This window comes from Rhea pennata, chromosome 3 (genome assembly GCF_028389875.1).
Source record: "Rhea pennata isolate bPtePen1 chromosome 3, bPtePen1.pri, whole genome shotgun sequence".
NCBI classification, from domain to species: Eukaryota; Metazoa; Chordata; class Aves; order Rheiformes; family Rheidae; genus Rhea; species Rhea pennata.
Genome location: NC_084665.1, coordinates 72,057,337 through 72,078,601, shown reverse-complemented (window position 1 = coordinate 72,078,601; position 21,265 = coordinate 72,057,337). Strand labels below are relative to the sequence as shown.

The following is a 21,265-nucleotide window of genomic DNA, read 5'->3' as shown; positions in this document are numbered from 1 at the left end:
ACTCTCACAGGGAAGAAATTCCCCCTCACGCTCAGGCGGAACTGCCTGTGCTTCAGTTTCTGCCCATTGCCTCTTGTCCTATCACATGGGACAACTGAAAATGCATAGAATGGTTGTAGAAATTACTCTCTTGGATGCTCGTAAGGAAATGAGATTCCTCCTTAATCTATCGTGAGCTTAGAATATAGGTGTGATAATGCTTATGTCCACAACATAAATGAATGATAAATTAATTGCTCTTTTAAGTACTAATACAAGAAATACTTCAGGGCAGAAGCTGCCAAATTAAGTAGCTTGCAAAAGCAAGACTATCCCATTACTGATAACGATATAAAGTTGCTTCAGTTTCTGTTGCTCTCTAAATTAATGTGAAAAAGTTGATAAGAGATAAGGTAATGTAAATGACTGCCAAGTAGTCTATTAAGAAGTTGTGAAAAATTCAGAGGAAAATATATTTCTGTTTGGGTGATATGCTGCTCTGAACTAAAATGTTTCTAGGTTAATCCTCTGCTTCCACTAACTCTCTGTGAAAGCATGTTTTGCAGGCATTACTTCAAAGTATGATAATTACTACATTTAGATGAAATTAATCATGAAGCAGCTTTAAGCCATGTTATCTAGCTAAGGAGCCTGTTGAAGCCTTCAAGATGTGCCTATTAGTTGCCAGATATGGAAATTTTAAAAGGTGTACATTGCAGTGATATGAATCATTTATCACAATAATCTGCTATTGCTGGAGGTTATAAAAAAATAAATAAATTGGCAGCATCATTTACAATAATGGACGGGATCTAAATAAAACCCTCAAGCTCTTTCTTTCATTTTTTTCAAATAAGTCATTATTTATTAGGACAACATATTTTAATATATTTTAGAGCCATAATTTATGTTAAAAGAATCAATGTGTTTTCTGATCATCTGAAATATATAGCATACAATAAATATCTGAACAATTTTTCCTAGTAAAGAAAATCTTACAATTTACTCATATTTAAGAGCAGAAAAATTACCAATAACTGATTCCAATAGCACATAATGATAAGAAAATGTAAATATTTTTACTCTTAGGCTACTCTTTCCAAGCCAAGATGTCTCAAGTTAGATTTTTAAATCCATATTTATGCATCTAGGATAGGAGGATTAAAAAAAAAAAAAAATCCAGAAGAGATTTTGTTGGACCCAAAAGCATGGAGTCCTATTGAGGGTATATAACCCTTACATCTAAGAACCTCATGCTTGAATGAAATAAATGACCTAATTGTAAAGTATGGAGTGATTGGTAGATCTGACAAATGGAAGGAAAAGTCTTCTGAATAAGAGATCCCTAAATGCAAGCACCTGCTATTCTTAGCAGCTATAGCTCTCCTAAAGGCACAAAGAGCAAGTAACTAAACAGCTCACAGGAAACAAACAAACAAAAAAGAATGGAACAACGCGTTATATTAGTGCAATTAAAGTAAATGAGCATTTTGCTTTATTTATTTTGTTTTCCACATGTCTAGAGCTTAGCTTTTAAATTTTTAAATTATTGGAGTGTGTGAGTGTGCTTAGGGAAGGCAGCTCACAATACTTCTGGTCTTCACACGCATGATGCCTTAAAAAAAAAAAAAAAAAAAGAGAGAGAGAGAGAGAGAGAAAAAAGCTCCCTGACCTTAATACTACCCTATGAATAGATCTGTTTTTCAGGTTAGTTAAGAGGGATTTCCAGAAGAAATTACCTTTTCCCTCCACCTGTGCTAGGCCAAGTACAGACATTATCCTCAATACCTCTTTGCCAATCAGCCTATGAAGAAAAATTTCCAGAGCTTTAGGCTATTGTCTCTTTAAAACTTCACATGTGAAGTCTTGCAACAGGAAAGACATGTGTATCACATGAAACCAACGGCTACACTTCATGGAAACCGTGTAACGCATTAGCATCAGGCCAGGTACGCTAGCCGCCTCGGCCAGCAGCGCAGTCAAAGGTACTATGACTGTCCTTGGTATTGGTGACAGAACTATTTGACACTCAGCAACAGGGAATATTTCTTTGTTTTGTTTTGTTTTGTTAAGCAACCTAAAGCAATGAAAAGAATGTTTAGTAAACTCCTGGGACCTACCATAGGAGATCACAACTTTAAAGTTTAAGGCTGCTGGTATTTTGGGTGCCCAGATTCAAAGCACCTAATTTTCTTAGAAGGTGCTGAGGACCTATTTTATATTCAATTCTTATTAAAGGGCTTAGATAGACCACCCAAATACTAAGACATGGAGAATTATTGGATACTGCTGACAATCTTAGCCATAGGCTTTTTTGAAAGCACCTATAACAGACTTTAACAGGCTAAGCACTAGAGCTAACAAAATCATTTGTCAGCTGTGGAGGACTGTGAACCAACCTCTGTTTTACAGTTATTCTCAGGAGATATTTGAAGACAGTTGTATTCTGCTCTCTCATCTCAAAATGTAGGTGTTATTATACAATAAAAACAGCTCCCCTCTTTTCAGATTTTGAACAGGTTTCTCTTTTACTGGCTCTTGAAAAAGATTAAAGTATGGTTAAATTTTTTTATTTTATTAAAAAAACACTAAAAATTTTAACAAACATAATTTCGCTCTGCACTTATCTGCACAGGCTAAAGGGATCAATTTTGAATTCAAACTAGGAATGCACATCTGGCAGCCAGCATAGATGTATCTCAGTGAAACAGCAAAGCAGTACTTTATTCTTTTGCCTCTTTTTAGTACAGAGCTCGATCTTTTCCTCAGGCCTCGATCAGCATTCTTTTGAAGTAAACTAGCAGTACACAGTAACTGCAAATGACATCTAAACTACACATGGGGCAAGAAAAAAATATCCCTTTAAGCTCATATAGTGCTTTTCATGGCAGTGAGTCCCTAGGAGGTTCATAATAAGCCATTAGACAAGGATACCCCAATGTTCTACTACAGAGTATGGTTGTATGAGTTTAAAAAAAATTACCAAACTGAATATTTCAAACATTGTTGTGATGTGAATTCCATATCTAGGTTCACAAAACCTTTATACGTTTTTTAGCAATAGATTTATAACATAATGTACATGCAGGAATAGCAGAAGACCTTCAATAGCTCCATATAACCTATAATTTTATATACAAACAACAATTCTAGAAAATATATATGTCTGAAATTGTACTCTTATAAAAAGATCCTCTGTGTTTTTTCTACCTAAAAATGTGTGTGTATATACATATATATATATATATATATATATATATATATAGGGATAAAAAATCCTCCTAAATTAAAGGTTTTGTTCAGATATACAAATATTTCAGAGAAGATATGTTGATAGCTCTGCTAATACTGTGCTGTTTACAATAGCTGCCTAAAATAGTTTTACTTCTGAAAGCACTCTTTTGTATATTGTATCGATATAAACCTTTCTTTTAGGAAACTTACTGAAGAACATGACTATAATCTCAAATTTACAATAGAGACTAATTTAAGCATCAGTTCACAACCACACTGTCTGAATTGTGTAATAGACAATATTCTAATCAAACACAAGGTTACTCGGTAACTAAGGTTAAGAATGCTAAGAGAGCTTACTAAAGACTAAAAATAAGAATACAAGGATTCCTCTGTCCTAGCTGGTCTGAATAAAGCACTGAAACCTTTGGGAATTACAAGATGCCTGCAGAATTCTCTGAATCAAAAACTAAAGAGAAATGTAAATTGTTAAGTAGTTACTAAAGGAGTTGTCACCCTAAACATTAGCTTGCATTGACTGTCTACCTTCTTTACCTGTTAGCTGATGATCACCTACTAGAACTGACTTCATTAAATCCCATTAGTTGGCTAATGGTCCACATATAACCACAGAAGAATCAAATGTCACACACAACATGACTATAGCTCTATTAGCTGACTCAAAAAGAAGCTTTTTAACAGGATTTATGCAAACCCTGCCTCACTTAGCTCTTACCATTGATTTTGACTTAGGTATTTAATTAGTTTTGTAGTAAAAAGTTGGAGAATAAACAGAGAAGAGGGCAGACATGAACAGAAACTTGAAGAATCAGAGGGAGTTGTGTTGAAAATTGACAAGGTGTTTTCTGACACCGTGAAGTTAGAATTGTACTAGGTCTCTGGCAAAAAAAAGGCTTCTGGCTGTTATTATTGACCAAAGCATAACCGAGACCACCATTTGGAAACTTCCTTCTGGTTTTGCACATCTAATACCACAGCAGAGCTTTTAAGACAATGCATTGTATAAGCACAAAAGCTAATGTTCCCTTTCATGCCCTGAGCAAGGGTTCAAAAGAGTGGAAATAAAAATGATAGCAGGTGGCATCTAATGACTGCAAATTTCCATCATGCGAATGAAAAACATAATTAAAGTCGCTAAGAGACCAGTATCCATACAGTCTGCTCTCAAGCTAGCAGATGTACCAGAATTTAAAAACAATTTATTAAGTACCAAGATTTGCAGTTAATGTGATTTACAGTGGTAAAAGAATAAGACGCCCTAGATAGCTGTGCATTATGAAGTTAAGAATGAATCCCTGTGAAACACATAATAAATAAACATTCATTTACAAACCTCCTGATGAAATATACTGTGGTCTAGCACTTCTTTTTTTCATTCACTTGGAGTTCTTTTTCCACAACTTTTTCCACAAAAAGGTAGCCATTTCAACTAATATTCTAGCAAGAGAAGTATTTACTCAAGAGTAAATACATACTCAAGAGTAGTGTTTAATTCTGAATTTTCTTTTAAAGTTTATACTCAGTTGCTTTCTAATTTATATTTTTTATGTTAATTTTAAACTGTTGTTTGATGTTGGCATTAATAAAGTCAGCATCATCTTATCACATCATAGAGTTTTGGGAAGTTTTCTTTTTTATTTTGATTTCAACGATGACTAAACAGCAGATGCCAAGTATAAAAGCGTTTTATCAGAGTGCTTCCACTTTCTATTGTAATATCCAGTTTATAAAACATATATTCAGGTGTCTTCATTTTATAATTAAAGTTATTTCAAAATTTTATATCATAGGGAATTAAAACAATATTGTTTCTTCTTTTCAGAGCTTTCAAAATCTAGCAAGGCTCATTTCAGTCACTAAGGTGAGATTCCCTTATCAATATGCACAGCCCTAAAATTCAATATTGTCATAGAAGAAGCTGTTCAGCAATACATTTTTCTCACATGGAAAATTCTGTGTTTGGGCCTGCACTTCTTTCTGTTCCCTGTCTTAATCGCTGAGCCTGAGTCTGCCATATGCTCTGTGACAGCTTCTGACAGAAATTGCCCTTGCATCTTCCAAAGATTGCTTCTTGGTGAGCATGAGAAAGTCATCTCACTGTACCAGCGAGGCTGAAATCACGCACAAGAGAAAAGCAAGAGGCCCAACCACAGCTGCTTCAGAGTTATTCCTTGATCCCTGTTGGTGATAGCTATGAACTCCTAGACTAGAGTTTAACTTTCTTTGGGAATAACTCAGGACTCCTAACAATCCAAATATCCATAAAGTCCTTTTTCCAGTCCTTTCTTGTTTGACAATCAGTTAGAAGAAATTCTAGGATCTAAGTTATCTTAATGGCTTCTTCATAAATAAAATAGGATACAAGTTTTTGTAGTCATAAGTCTAATAGTTATTCTTACTGCAGCATAAATACTCAGGAAAATTTATGGGCAGAGGCTAGTAACTCTTGAATCCCAGACTGCAGGTTTTCTGTTCAAATCTCTCTAGCCTCTAGGACAAGAGGTGAGGGAGAATTGCAGATAGAATTATTATTGCTGGATAAAACTGGGAGGAAGTGGAGCTTCAGTAAGGTGAAATCAATTTTCCTCGAGCAACATGGGACTAGCTTATGAGATGGTGCTGATAACTAATGTGAGATTTAAAGGGGTTTGAAGGGTTTAGAATTGTGAAAAAGTGACTAGGGAACATTCTTCTGTTGTTTAATATAGTAGAAAACTGGTGATGGTGCTTGTCTAAAATTTTGACAGATCATTTAAAATTCAGTTTGCAAATCTTTGTGGCAGGGGCTGTTTTTACTGTGTATTGTCTCAGGTACTTTAACATAAAAATAATTGTTTCACTTAAAAGCAAATGCTTCCAAGTAAGTGTCAAGGAACAGTGAAATGTTTTGTCTCCTTTTGCCAGTAACAGCAACTCATTTCCTTAAGATCAGATTCAAGGGCTTTAGCCACGGTTACCAGATCAAGTAAAGACACAGGGAGCAAGCAGGAGTGTTTCTAACCCTAAATGGGAGTCGATAAACTGCCTTTAAAGAGAATTTCCATCTTCAGCTTTGATGATTGTCATTTTTGAAGTGGAAAAATATTCCACTGCTCTTCCTTGCACTGTCTTTGGAGGATGCCTGCTCTCCTCACCTCCTCACCACCTCCTCTCCTCACTCTTTCTCTCCTCCCCACTTGCAGCAATGAAATTTTTGTTCATTTCTAATATCTTTAGTGCCTCCAAGACCCTTCCTCTCACCAGCACTTGCGTGTGTTGCATCCCAATTCCCTGTCTCCATGCACAACCATGCCCGTCCCCATTTATAAAGGAGCTATATGTTAGGCATGGCCACATACGGCCTGAAAGCCCAGAGCAGCTCAGCATCAGAGACAGGTAGTAGCCTAAAGCCCATGGAGCTTTCCCAAATGTTGCACAGCAATGTGTATGACTGAAACACTAAATGCTACCTCAAGCAGATTTCCCAAGATTATTAAAAAAAAAAAAAAAAAAAAACTTCAAAAGAGTGAAAAATGAAGCAAGTAGAGAAAGATAAGAGCAAACAAGTGATTCAGCTATACTCATGGTAAGAAACAGCCTGCGCTTTGGGAACAACCAATTTCAGCTGTACCAGTGACTCATGCTATCATTAATTAGTGATTACTTCCTTCTACTTTGAAATTACTGAAATGGATTGGATTCAGTCTCCCCCACTACATAACAGGTGGAAATGTTTTCCTTTGCCTTCTGTATACACCAGGAATAGCTCAAAAAAACAAAACTTTGGAACATGATATTAGACCACAGTCATCCATGTACAGGAGGAAGCTCTAACTACAGCTAATTACAGAAGCTGTAATAATTTAGGAAGAAAGTAAGCCCTTCTGTGTGTGGCACATGTAGGCAATAACTTTAATTCCTAAAATTTAAGAACCAGATTTTTTCCTCAAATAAACTTTCATAACTTCATTGAGTTAGTGGGTATATGATTACAGTTAAAAATTTTCTTCACTATTTTTTACTTTTTCTTAAAAAAGTGTGGAGGATATAGACTCTATGCATTTCTCTTAAGAAAACTAAGCACCAATACTTTTGAATTACTTGCAAGTGCATTTTTTTTTTAAGAATAAGACTAGGCTTTATTAACTGTATGGAGACTTTGAATTTCTCTTTTTATGTACTCATCAACATATTTGGATTTTTTTTTTCTTTTTTTGTTGGACAGGCAGGTCTACAGATGGCATCTGTGAACATTGTCACTGGAATTAAGATTTTTTTTTGTACTTCTGAACATGGATACAGGCAGCATCCTCACTCTCGGAAAAGAGAAATCTTGAATAATCCGTTTCATCTTTATAGGTGACATGCAGTACTCTAATTACACTCTCGAAAGAGAAGCAAAATCTATGAAAAAGAAACCTCATGCAGAATCTACTGCATCAAGCTAAAAATCAATACACTTGTAACCACAGCTACGTATGGATCTTCCTCTGAAGAACATCTGCCCGTTCTATTATCCTAATCACTCAATAATACTTCATCCGACTTAGTCTCTCAGTTACATATAACAAGGCCACAAAATCAGCTCTGCTTCTTGAAAAACAGATCAAGAGAACAAGCATGGCTACTGGGAACATTTACTGCATGGTTTAACAATCATAACTGAAAATAAAGTGTAAAGGATGCCTTACATGAATCAAGTATACCTCTACAAACACGCCTAAGAGAAGGTGTCCAGGAGACACCCTATTATACTTTTGAATGTGTGATATAAAGAACTTTACCACATATATTTCCACTAAAATTCAGTAAAAGCTTTTAAAATTGTGTTTAAAGATCAAGGGAAAAATTACCTTTCCATTTTAAAAGTAAAGTAAAAGTAAAAAACATTGGCGTGATCCAAATGTTGAAGATTTTCAGTGACTTTATTCAGCTCTAGGTCAAGCCTCCAGCTTGTCCATTGAGTGACAACAGAAAATAGATAGCAGTGCCTGGTATATCATTACAACTTGAGTGACGTGTCTGTGCATGGATATTTTGCATAGAATAATTATCCTAACTATCAGGTCTGCTGTTTCAGATGTACGTCTTATTTTGAGGGAACAAAACTGTTTTTCTTCATTAAAAAGATTAACTTTGCATTGTTCGAGGCATAGGCATATTCTAATCCCGTTATTTCTGGATGTGACTAGAAAAATAAACATTACATTAATCCCCAAACCAACATAAACAATGTTGATGCAATAAATTAGATTCTTTAATTAAAGCTATGCCACCCAGCTGCTAGCACAGTGCAGGTACTTCATTCTACATATTTGAAAGATCAAATGCAAAATGATTATTTGATTACCTGTGTGCTCTTTATATTGAATATGTACCGTTTTAAGCTTGATTATTTCTAATATTGCCTTTCTCCAAAAGGTTCTTTACAATGCTGACAATGCAACTTCAAAAGATTGACTGCCAGACAGTAAAATGACCATTCTAGTTTGCGCGAGGATGATTCTCATGTCAGTTTACAAAAAGTGAGTTTATACTACAAGTGCAAGCCTCCTTCCTTTTCTCTTTATTATAAACAGGATGGCATTTCTAATTCTTTGCTAACAGGGTCTTACCACTATTTTCCCTTCACTCATCACTCCCTGCTCTGTTCTGATCAAAGATAGAAAAGAATGAAAGCAATGAAGAACGTCTGGGCTGAGCAATCTTAGCCTTGAAAGCTCTCAGCTCTCTCAAGAGTTAGCAGAGGTTATGCCAGTGAAAGGTGCTTAAACATTATTCATCTGCTGCTAATATTTCATGGACAGAGGAGGCTCCTCAGACAGTGGAGCTGTCTAGAGCTTTCTTTGCACAACACATGGAGGAGGGAGAGGTAGAGTTTCCTCTAAAGATGATTTCATACTAGATGAAAGATGTCAGTCCTCTTTCTCATGGTCCCCCACAATCAACTCCAGTGAAGAACTGGTCATATGTTGGGCATTGCAAGGTGGAGGAGAGAAAAGGGGAAGACAGAAAAAGTTTATTTTTGACTATTTATCTCCTTGCATTTCACAGTGCTTCCAGCTCCTGAGCACTGAACTCTAATCAAGTCCTGGAAGGGCGTTAAGTGTTTGGTCTTAGTATAAAATAATGTTACCGTTCCCAGCTGTTACTATTCCCATTCACTAGGCAATAGGGGATGATATTCTCAGAAATAACACAGTGACCTTTCAGCCTCTGTGTTATTTTCATGAATGGTAGAGGTGTTTAGGAATTCAGTTCTCATGGAAGATCAATGGGAGCTATGTGCCTGGCTTACCTTGACATGTCTGTGGATCCCACCAGATGCCATGCTGCGTCTTTAGGCACCTAAATATCTTTGAAATCTTGTTGGCAATCACTGCTGAAGATGGAATTCAAGATTTAAAGTCTGCTAAGTGCTTGAAATGTTCGGGATGGGATGTATAGCATGTCTTTTGAGCTGCCTTCTGTCTTGTTTCAGGAGCAGACTCTCTTAGTGCCCCACCACATACAGAAAATGGGAATTGCTTATCTGCTGTGTTTGTCTCTGGGTTGTGCTGGGGGGTTTCATTTTGTTTTGTTGCAATGCCCCCTTACTGTTTTTATCTGTTTGGAGAGATGAAACTTGTTTTTTACTATATAGCCATATCTGTCTTCTGATGATTTTGGAAGCATCAATTAGAAAAGTAGGCTCTTTTATTTTATTTTCCATGGAAGGACATACAGAACTACTACCTGTCATGTGTTCAGCTTACAAAGGCACATAGAAAATAAAATAGAAAGGATTTTCCATTTTCCCAATGAATTTGTAAGACTCTTTGTCGCCGAGGACCTGACTCTCCACTGCATTTTGCCTTTGCTTATCATGTGCACCTCTGAGGATATACATCTGTAATGCTCAAGGCTAGAATACACCATCAGATTATCTAGTCTGACACTTTGTTGTCAGAGACTCCTATATTTCAACTAGGCACTTTGTCAGCTGATGTGTATTTTCCATTAGGTAAACAATCCCCTTCTGCAGACATCAAGGAAAGCAATATCCACCCTGTGCTATGTTAGTTTATCATTCTTAGTGTTAAGAACATGTACCTCATTTTCAGCCTGGATTCAGTTAGCTTTGGCTCCCAGTCATTCATTCTTGTTAAACTCTTCCTACTAAACTACTAGACTAAAGAGCTGTAGTAGCCCTTTTTTTTTCCCTTTTTTTTTTTTTTTGGTGAAGGTACTTAGTATCCACTATAACAGTCACCTCTTTTTGAAGAGATGAACAGAAGTCTCTCACTATGAGGCATATTCTCTATTTGTAAATAAACTTTTTTTTTCTGTGCTTCCTCCAATTTGAACACTAACTATACACACTTTCCAGTCTCACCAGTGGCTTATACAAAGGTGTTGTGTAGCCATGGCCTGCATTCCTGGTTACTAGGTTTATTTCATAGCTGTTTGAAAAATTATCTACCTCAACGTGCCATTCACCTTGTCAGTTTTAAAACTACTTTGACGATGTAAATGTAGATGGCAATATAATGCGCGAGGCAGTAGGAAATTGGGCCCTGCAGTTAGAGAGACTATATTTGGGTGACACAAGAGAATATAACTCTGAGTAATGGGATAAAATAAAGCAAGAGAAAATTTAGGCAGACTGGAATGAAATACTTCTTAACTGTGAGATCTATTAGGTTGTAGAATAATCTTCTGTGGGAATTGATGGAGGCCCAGTTACTTCAGACATTTAAAGCTAAACTGGATAAAACACTTGAAGATATTCTTTAAGGAATTATCCTACCTTGCCAGAGGGAAAAATTAGATGACCTAGTAGGTCATTTCCATCTCCACTTTCTGTGATTTTGTTATACAAAGCCCAACAAACAGGAAATTATTAGCAAAGTCAAGAGATAGTGTGAAAACCCTGCCTGTGTTAGAGAAAGAACAGCGAATAACATCATCTGCTGGTAACTATAGTGGACTCTTAATCCAGCATTTCTGTGGGTTAGTAAATACAGCCAGTTCTGTGGTTTGGATGTGTATCTGTGTGTGAAGGGAAAAACCTCTACTAATGCAAAAATGCCAGGAAATGGCAGGAAACATCCAAATAGGACCCAGGAGAGGAAGAGGTGGCGGAGGGGAGGAGGAAGGAAGGCTGAACAGGCTGGACCTGAGATGCCTGATAGTGTCATGAGCAAGTTACTACTTGTTTGTAGTATGTGAAATGAAACCTGAAGCTTCAGTAAGCCAGCTGGGAAAACTGTGTGTTTTTACAGGGTTTGGTATGGGGACATTAATTCATGTAATAATAATAATTGAAATTATTGCTAATATGAGACCAGAGCTAGTGTCCTCTTTGCTGAAGGTTGTACATACGCACACCAAGCCATGGCCCCTACAGCTATCAAGAGAGTTTTGGAAAGTAGTAACTTAAAGAAGGAAGATTCAGTTTTAAGGTCCATACCTAGATCTTCCTTTGCATGTGTGTCTCTCTCTGTGTGTGTATTACTTTTTAACATGATTTGTTTTGAATTCACTCTAAAATCATAACACACTCTGCAACCTTTATACATTCATTTTATTTGCATAAAGAATCACTAGGCAATTCAATGCTTATTATTTCTGTTACCTATTTTTTACATACATCTCTCCTCTTCCTCCCAACCTCTCTAAAGCTAGCTACAAATAAAACCTTTTTATTTCATTAAAAAATAAAGCGAAGGAACAGTGAAACAGCAATCTATCCCTCAAAACCTCTTCCTTCTACATGCTATAGCAGCTGTTCTAAAAATAGGTCCAGACAATCCACAATATGCATATATGTACACTTGCACCCCAGTTTCCTACCACAGAACTTTATGCTCTTTCTTCATACTTTGGCTAACAAGTCACAATAAAACCTGTGAATAAGCATATGTTATGTTCTTTACATGGGTCAATTGCTTTCAAAACTACCTTGGCCTCTCTTTGTCCATCTGCACATCTCTGTTTTGCCCTTGCAAGCAGCCTAAATTGAGACAGCCTCTACATCCCACTGGCCCTTGCAGAGATGACAACTGGGCTTCATCTGAGAGCACCCTCCACCCTCTTGTCTGCTGACATCTATCACATGACATCTATGACATTAGGGAAAATGAGATACGTGGCAGTAGCCAGGCCAGGAACAGCATGCTGAGACCTGTCAGCACTTCAGTTATTTCCCCTCCCAAAGAACGCTCCTGAGGCTGCACTGGGCAGACGTGGTGTCTCAAACCCAGCCGCAGTGCTGCTCCTCAGAGACAGCTGAGAAGTCTTCCTACACGTGTGCACAAGCACCACCCGTTTTCCCATCATAAAAATACGGAATCAACATTATGTCCCAGATAAAGCGTTTGATCCACTGCAGCTGGATGCATTCAAAGCATTTTAAGCAAGGTGCAGAGCACACTGTAGTTTTCTAGATCAGTGGGTAAGCCAAGCATGTTTTTTTTCAAAGTAGAAAGTATCATCCCTCCAAAATGCTTTTTCTCATGATGGTGTCACATTTGGATAGCATTATAACATCTTCCTAGCCACGGCTGCAATAGCATATGCAGCTAGGGGAAATAAATCATAGACACATAATTTCACCAACAAATTCTTTTAAATAGCCACATTTAAAAGTAAACAACAAAACAGAAAACAGGCAGATGAAATGGAAAAAAAAAGAAAAAGAGAGAGACAATTGTCCAGCAGGTGTCACTACTTGTTCTCTTATCATAGTAAGAGACTGATTAATATAAAGAATGAAAAGATAAAGCTGAGCCAAGGAAGTCACAAAATTAAATGGATTTTTTTTTTTTTTTTTTTTGTTAAGATGAGGAATTTAAAAATTATCAGAGGAATTTGTCTTTCTCTCTGTATAAAGCACAAAAATACAGAACATACTGTTGGAGCATAAAATGGTCTTTTCTCTCCATTTCCTATAAAATCATTGTCTTTTCGCAAGTACACATACTGGCCTTTAAAACAAAGTAGAGTTGATGATAGTAGAGTGTGGTCAACTAATGCAAAAAAAAAAAAAAAAAAAAAAAAAAAAAAAAAGCCTTGAAGCCTTGGGAGCTGAGAGGTCATTTTCTCTTTCCTGATTACCTTCAGTCTACTCTGCCTACTTAGTACTATAACATCCCTTCTTGATTAAACATGGACTTTCCACTCAGCCTCCTGATCTCACTGGTTAACACGGTAGGAGGCATAACCTAGTTCTGTGGTGGTCACAAGATAATGTTTTGAATTTTTACATCTGAGATCAACTTTTAGTTTATTTCTGCATGACTGCGGAACAGGATCGCTTGAATGTTACAGCGGCATCATTAAAAGTACCTCAAGATTTGTGACTTTAATCCCACAGAGACTTCTCCTATTCAGGAGGCAATGATTTCCTTTGGTAGCTAGGGAGACACTGCCACTCTTCTCCTCTGCTGACACTCCTTAGTGTGAAACACATGATAGGGCATCACGTGTCAGGGATGCAGCCGTAGCACCACGTAGCTCCGTGATTCACACAGGGGCTCGCCTGACACAGGGGCTCGCTGTCTTTAATAAAGGCTCCGATGAAAACCGTTGCCTTACTGGGAGCATAAAAGTACCAACACAGTAATACAAAAGTTGGATCATGCTCGCTGATCTGAGATGAGTAGGTCTGCACACCACGAACTTGTTTTATGCTGGCTAAGCAGAACTGTTCAGGGATGTAGTGGACTTTGATACTCATAAAACATTTGTTGCTGTGGGTCAGAGCCTAGGCACTCTTTAGCACCTGCCCAGTGGATCAGGCCTTATGTTTTTAAGAAATAGTTTTTTCATGAGCATCAATTGCATTGGTTGATATCCCAGGTTTCTTATTAGGAAAGCAGCAAAGGTGCCTGTGAGAGCTTGGGATCTTTAATCAAGCTAACGTAGGTCTGGCTTTCAGAAAATATGTACCTTCTGCCCAGTGGGCAACTGGTCTGGGTGATGTGTCCTGTACTTGGATTTCCATACGTGGGGAATGGGGGAAAGTCACTGACTCCCCTTGTAAAGTGTTTCTGGGATTTACTATCAAAAAATGCTGCACAAGATCTAGGATTTTATTACTTATTAATTGAAATTATGCAGCAATAACAGGAAGGCAAAATCATCTTTGACAGCTGAGCGAAGCTTTAGTTAGAAAATGATGTGATGATCCAGGCTGACATTTTCAGTGCTTTTAAAGCTCATTTATTACCTGTGCTATTTGTTGTGAGAACTAAAATGAAGTGGGAAAGGCATTCGTAGCAATCAGGTTTAAAGACAAAGGCTGCTGGTGAACATTATGAACTTTGGGGAATTTTCATAGAAGAAGAAGCAGAGATGCTCCAGACTGTTGAGGTTTTAAGAAAGGGAGCAATAAGAGACACCCTGCAAGCAAATTAAGAGATTCCGAAAACACTAATCTCTGAACAGCAAAGTTTTGTTTCCACTAAAAAATAAACTCTAGTCTGACCATAGTAGCAGAATTACACTTTATAAGCTTACCTTGTAAGCAAAACATAAGAAGAATGAAAGAGGGAGAGATCTCTCTTTTTTAGCCATTTTCCTGCCTGTGATATTTATCAAGCAGGATGTTTTGAACAACTATTATCACCTGTCCAATAATAGTTGGTGATGCTTCAGGTTTTCACAAAAAGTTGCAGGTCAGGTTTACTTCCCCTGGGGCTTCTCCAGTCTAACAAACTTTCTGCAAGCCCTGATTTTCACGTGAGGCTCGGCACCGAGGCTTTCAAGAAAGAATTTCTATTCTTAGACTCCAAGCTGGACACCTCCAAACTGACGTGATCAACACCACGGCGTGCTCTGGAAGCTCCTGGCTAGTGCTTGTTACTCTGCCTCTGCTCAACAAGCCCCTTGATGGGCATTTGGAGACAGAGCTCTCTCTTTATCCAGAACACGGTTTCAAGTGTGGTTGTGCCAGACCCTTGTGTCTGACAATTATGTTTGTTTAAGCAAGACCTGTGAGTTTGTAACAATGGAATTATCTATTTTTCAGAACAATTAACACGATGTTTTTGTACTAGCTGAAGGTCAGAGGATTAATGTGTTTTCATCTACAATGCATTTTTAAAAGCTAATTAAGAATCCTTCAGTTCATTCTCTGCTAAAGACTGAAAACCATTTTGCATTAGATGACTCTTGCTTCTCTTCAGCAGCAGAAGGAAAGAGGGAGAGAGAGGAATGGGGAAGTGAGGAACTGAGAAAGAGTGAGCGGACATGCAAATAAACAAATGCATCACAGAGATACAGTTAATGGAGAGCAATGAAGAACTCCACTCCGGTAACACTACAGATAAAATTGTATCGTGGACAATAGCACTAATCTAAAACATTAATCAGCAAATATTCAGTATTTGCAGTGGAGTGACAGAGCATTCCTTTTTAGAAGAACAGAAATGGAGAGGAATAGAGGGAAAAGTATTGCTCTGAGAGAATTATTTTAAAGATATTTTTATCACCTGCTGCTTACAGAGCATCTCCTCGTCTCTCTTGTTTGTGTCTGACAGTCACCTGTACACACAACTGTTCATTTTGGGGGGAAAGCCTGGTTCAGGGGCCTTGCTGCATAGGTGAGCTTTCCAGAAAGTTTTCCATGAGGATGAAGAACAGCAGTGAGACTGGGGCACCAGGAGCGAACTCCTGGCTGAAGGTAGCTGCCTGCAAGCACAAGCACAAGCCAGGAGTGTCTGAAGTTGGATGCCTACCCCTCAGCTTCAGGGATTTGAAAGGTTGATGAGAAGCAAAATGAGACACGAAATCAGAGACATCCATAGGCAATGCAGGGATTTGACAACCAGGGTGAAGAGCTTATATTTAATGCAGTGGCCACTGCCTATGCTTTTAATAAGAGAAGGTAAAAAAAATGGAAGCTGTTCCTATCCTCTTTGCTTTTGGATGCTTATCTGCACTGCTGATTCAAACTCTCTAAGGTTCATTTGTTATATTTATCCAAAGCATGTAAATACTATCAGACACTGAGCTAGTTTCCTTTCAAAACTGGGCTATGCACTACTATTCTGATGATCAAATGTGCCAATTATTTCAGGCTTAAAACCTTTTAGGGATAACAGTAAGTGCTGCCAATCAAAGCTAAAAAGTACACATGCATTCAAAGAGCAAGCTGAATGCGAAATAACAGCAACATGTGTAGCTAGAATATATATTACGGATTACCATCCTCTTACACAAAGGCAGTAAACTCTTCAAAATGCAGCAACCTACAGAGCTAATAAAAGGGACAGGAATGTGTGGATATCTCGGTTTGCCTAATTTGTGTCTTTCTAGCATTGGTAGGATGACTCACTGGATTTAGCAACAGCTTGTGAAGATGAACATATTAATAACTTTACGCTGCAGCTATGCCATAAAATGTAATCTTTTAAAATTCTATATCCTCAAATGGAATACAAGCTTAGAGCCAGAATAAAGTTAGATATTTGAATTGTCAGCTTATTTTCTTTTAAAATCTATATTTATACCTTTAAATATGCAACTTAACTTGGGAAGTAGCATTCCCTTTCCTTCCACAATGAGCCATTCCTAACTATAATGGAGGGAAAATACTAAAATGGGGGCGAAAAGTACGCTACTAGGAAAGCTTATGCAGACCGTATATGATTCAATAGCAAAGAAGCTAGTTTCACATTCATATTTGTATATATAATCCATCATGTTAGTAAACAATTATATAAATAAACAATTATATATATATATATATATATATATCATTTCAGCTTTGATTATAGTTCAGCAGATTTGAATAATTAGATAACAGAGCACACGGCTTAGCATGAGGACGTAGTAACTACAGCCCTGAATCTTTCAATCCTATTTTAAACCTTTCTCCATGGTTTTAGAGATTACTCTAGTTTACAGGAAGGCCCATCTGAGTGCTTGGTTACTTGCTTATATGGAAAATCTCTGATAAAGCAGCATGTAGAACCAGTTTCTTTAGGCATTAAGGTGATGACCAAACTGCTAGATGGACTATTTTGTTTCTCCCTGATTTTAATGAGACTCAGTTTCACCAACTGTAAGAGCTACTTACTTGAGCTATGTTTGCATACTTGCAGATGCATTGAAACAATTAACAGAAAAAAAATTGTCTTTTAGGAAAGCTCCAAATGTCTGGACTTATTTTAAGAAATACATCATTTTTATGCTAGCTAGTATGAAACACAATGAATTAGGTTCAGGACAATTACTAATTTTATTTTTAACTTACTTTATTTTTCTCAGGGGATAAGACTTCAGAAAGTTAACTGACTATTTTCTTCCAGGTGGCTTGATATGTAGGTTTTACTATTTGCACTTAAAATGAGCTGAATTTGTGAAATGATTTATGAAAAATGATTTGCACTACATCCATTCTTTCCGTTCCATGTACCCGTTGAGGCTATTTATGCTCTTGATTGATTTATAATATGAAAGAAAGAAGTGTTTCTGAAGTTTTTATAAAAATCTCATGCTCATAAAATTGAAAATTGCATATATAATTATATATATCATATACATATGCATATACATATATACACATATATGTGTATATATGTTTGTCACGCCTGGAGTCTTACATGATAATGACTTACACACACCTCTATCTCAACTGATGAAAACCTTTAAGTGCCTATACTAAGTAGTCGGATATTTACTGCAGAGAAAGACAGACTTCAATTTCCTACCTGCTTTTTTAATTTCAGGGACAGCTGTCTTCTCATGAGCTTTCTCTTTTCTTCCTTCTTTTTCTAGGATTTAATTAAAGAAAGTCATTTGATATGCTAGAACTGTGAATCATATACTCAAATATGCAGTCAGCCAAGCCCTGGTGGGCACATGCTGAAAAAAATGTGACTTATTTGGGAGTTTAGTTCAGATTATTCCCTTATAGCACTTGCACCCTACTAGCCACAGAGCAATCAGATGAAATGAAAATTAATCAGTATGCATCAACTATGGATGATTTGGACCCTTAATAATTCATCAAAGACTAGGCGAAAATCATCAGCGCGTGAATGTGGCACCTTTTAGCTTAAGCTGCAGTAGCAATGAGATCATTAATAAATAATGAATGACATAAATATTTTCCCATGAAAGCAAAGCCCTTAGTGGATTTTAGATGCTTCCTGGGAATGAATGATCCAAAATGTTATCTAGATGGATGTCAGGGCCTAACAATCAGATCTCTGCAAGTTTCAATTGTGATTCTATCAAAAAGATAAAGAAAGAAAACACACATTCCCACACTGAGAAATTGGAACACCATGAACCGAGTGATATTTATTTCCCATGAACTTTGTCTATGGGAATATTACTATGTCCTGCATGCATACAGACTCCATTAAAATGATATAACAAGCCCACAGACAGCCACCAAATAGAATTTCTTCCTTGTCAGGAAAAGACGTCAGAAAACATACGATGCTAAAAACATCAGAGATTGAAGAAATAGTAATACGTAGGCTGGTGCACCATGAGTAAGGAAGTAAGAAAGGGACAACACAGAGCCAGAAGCACAGGACTAACCTAACAAATAGCAATGGCATCTGAGCCGCTCACAGAAACAAAAGATGGATGAGGCCAATAAGAAGCTTTCCCAAACCATACCTTTCTTCTTGGTTTCAGTGGTAGCCCTCTTCACATGAGATACTTTCTTTTCTTCTTCTCTTTCTAAGGAAGGAAATGAAAGTTCAGCTGGTTATTCATACATATGTACATCTACTTCTACATCTCTGTCTCTATCTATCTATCTATCTATATCTAGAGTGGGCATACTTGACCAGCTATAACAGGTTTTAGATTGGATAAGCCTGTCACTGATTTAGGAGTTTACTATCATCAGCTCAGCAATATAGTTTATAACCTGAGTTATATTTCTGAGCTGATGACAGTAAACTGCCTGTGGAGCTAAGCATAGAACTGGAACCAGTATGTGCACCAGGTAATTATTTAAGTTAGCACTTATTCAAGAAATTATGGCCATTAACCTGGTGTAACGAAGAGTTTATTGTGGTGATTCAGTAGCCCTGCACCTGCTCTGCCTGAGTAAGTGCTTCTTTTATAAAATCAGATTTAATGATGGCAAAACTTGCAAGTGATACTTGGGAATAAGTGCAGAATACCATGAAAAGCCTGCATATATAATACTCCTTTATAACACTTTTTATGAATTGAACCTTTGAAACTGTCATTACAGGACACCTGTTATTCATGGTGGATCGCAGTTAAACTATCGTCTACAGAAGAACATGACTCATTCTTTTAAAAGCATCTGCATCTATTTTGTCAGCTCACTGGACAACAGTAGAAATAAAGATAATGTTTTTCCTTTATTTATAAAGGCTATAACAATTTAGTTACTTATTCTATCAATATTATTTATTGGAAAATTGAGAGTTCAGTATTGAGAAAAGGAAGATATAATATTTTTTTGTTTCCTTTTTGGGAAGTGAATTCCCATTTTGATGTAGAATTGATGTACAATTGATAATACAATAAGAGCTAATCTAAATACTTTTTTAAATATTCATCCACAAAGAGTTAAGTTTGTCATCTTCAGGTTGTCAAGCATGGCTCTGGATTTTGATGAAGTCAGTGGAAATGTAGTTTTCTTTTTGTGATGATTTACTGTACGAATGTGAATATAAAGATATTTTTATTACTGTACCAAACAGGACAAGCAGAAGAGCATGAGCCTTTAAGTGAGTTTTTATTATTTGAAAATTATTTAAGATATAGGAATATTTCATGAAGCCAGCAGATCCAAGCAGCAGTATTATCCCTTGCATAAATTAGTATGAAGATAAGGAAAAAATTAAACAACTTACTTTTCACTTCCCTAGCTACCACAATAGACTTGTGCATGAAAAAAATATACGCAAACAGGGAATGAAAAAAATTAATTGAAATACAGCTCAGTATGCTTTCTAAAACAAAAACAAACAGCGCAGGTGTACGCTTGATAGAAAAATAGATTTCTTCACAGAATACACAAATTCCACAGTCTGTCCACAGCAGTTTCATAAAAAAATTTTTGCTTATCATGGAGGCAACATTTGCCAATATTCAAGGCCTCCCTGAACCATACTGCTTCGGATTTTCTGACAAAATTATTTAATGTTTAGAATGATCTTGTTGTATTGCATTTACTTCTTGTTCTAAAGGGATTTGGTCAATATCCTTTGCTTTTATTGTCTTGACAAAATGAAGCAGAAAACCCTTGCCTGTGTTTTATAGAGTGGCTCTCCCAGTATTTTGTGCTTAATACTCCCCGCTGAAGCCCTGATCTGCCTGAACTTCAAGCTCAAAAGTCCTCTGTGCCTTTGGCAGGCTTTGCTCAAGCTTCTCAACCACACCTAGAATGCTAGAGCACTGTTCAGCTTCCAAAAGCTGGTTTGGAGTTTCTTCTGTTTGGTGTATTTTAAAATTTCTGTTATTGTCTAGCTTTGAGATTACCAGGAGTCTCTCTGTCTTTGAGATGCTCTTACAGAAACTCTGGCTAGGGACCATGACTAACTCCTCAAAATGGAAAATTCTTGAGCCTGGGATCATGCACAAGCTGTTCGGTAAGGTGTGACTCCTTAGTATTTCATTTCTACGTGCAAAATACAATTCTTCTAACTTATATAGTGTAGTTTAGTTGTTTGCTTATCCTGCCTCGTTTAATTGAAACTGTTAAACATATCAAGTACAGCAGAACCTGATTACCGTCAGAGAAAAGTTTCGTAGTAGATGTCGTCCTTTCACTAACCTCTACTCCTGGTAGCTAAAGACTGAAGTGCTGTTTGTATTTCTGTTATTTGTCTTCCATATTTACTGAGCATCGTGGTTCTGGTGGAGCTCTTAGCAGCTGCAGTATTCCAAATAGATTAATTTATTTTACTTTATATATTTCTAGTGCCAGGTGATGCTCAGGAATCATTGTAAGCCCAAGGTGCTTCAATCAAAAAGACTCTCCTTAATCACAGTGTTTCTGCTTGTGACTGTATATAACAAGTCATATGCTTCTGAGGTCCAACTAAGCCACATAAAAATCTGC

General features: G+C 37.0%; 1 protein-coding gene across 1 annotated transcript in view; it reads right to left on the bottom strand.

Annotated features, from left to right (window-relative positions):
• The window catches only part of TRDN (triadin), a 241,172-nt gene that overhangs the window by 100,958 nt on the left and 118,949 nt on the right, over positions 1-21,265 (bottom strand). Inside the window, 2 exon segments of the mRNA XM_062573067.1 lie at positions 17,913-17,975; positions 18,835-18,897. Of these exon segments, the coding sequence (XP_062429051.1) occupies positions 17,913-17,975; positions 18,835-18,897 (126 nt within the window).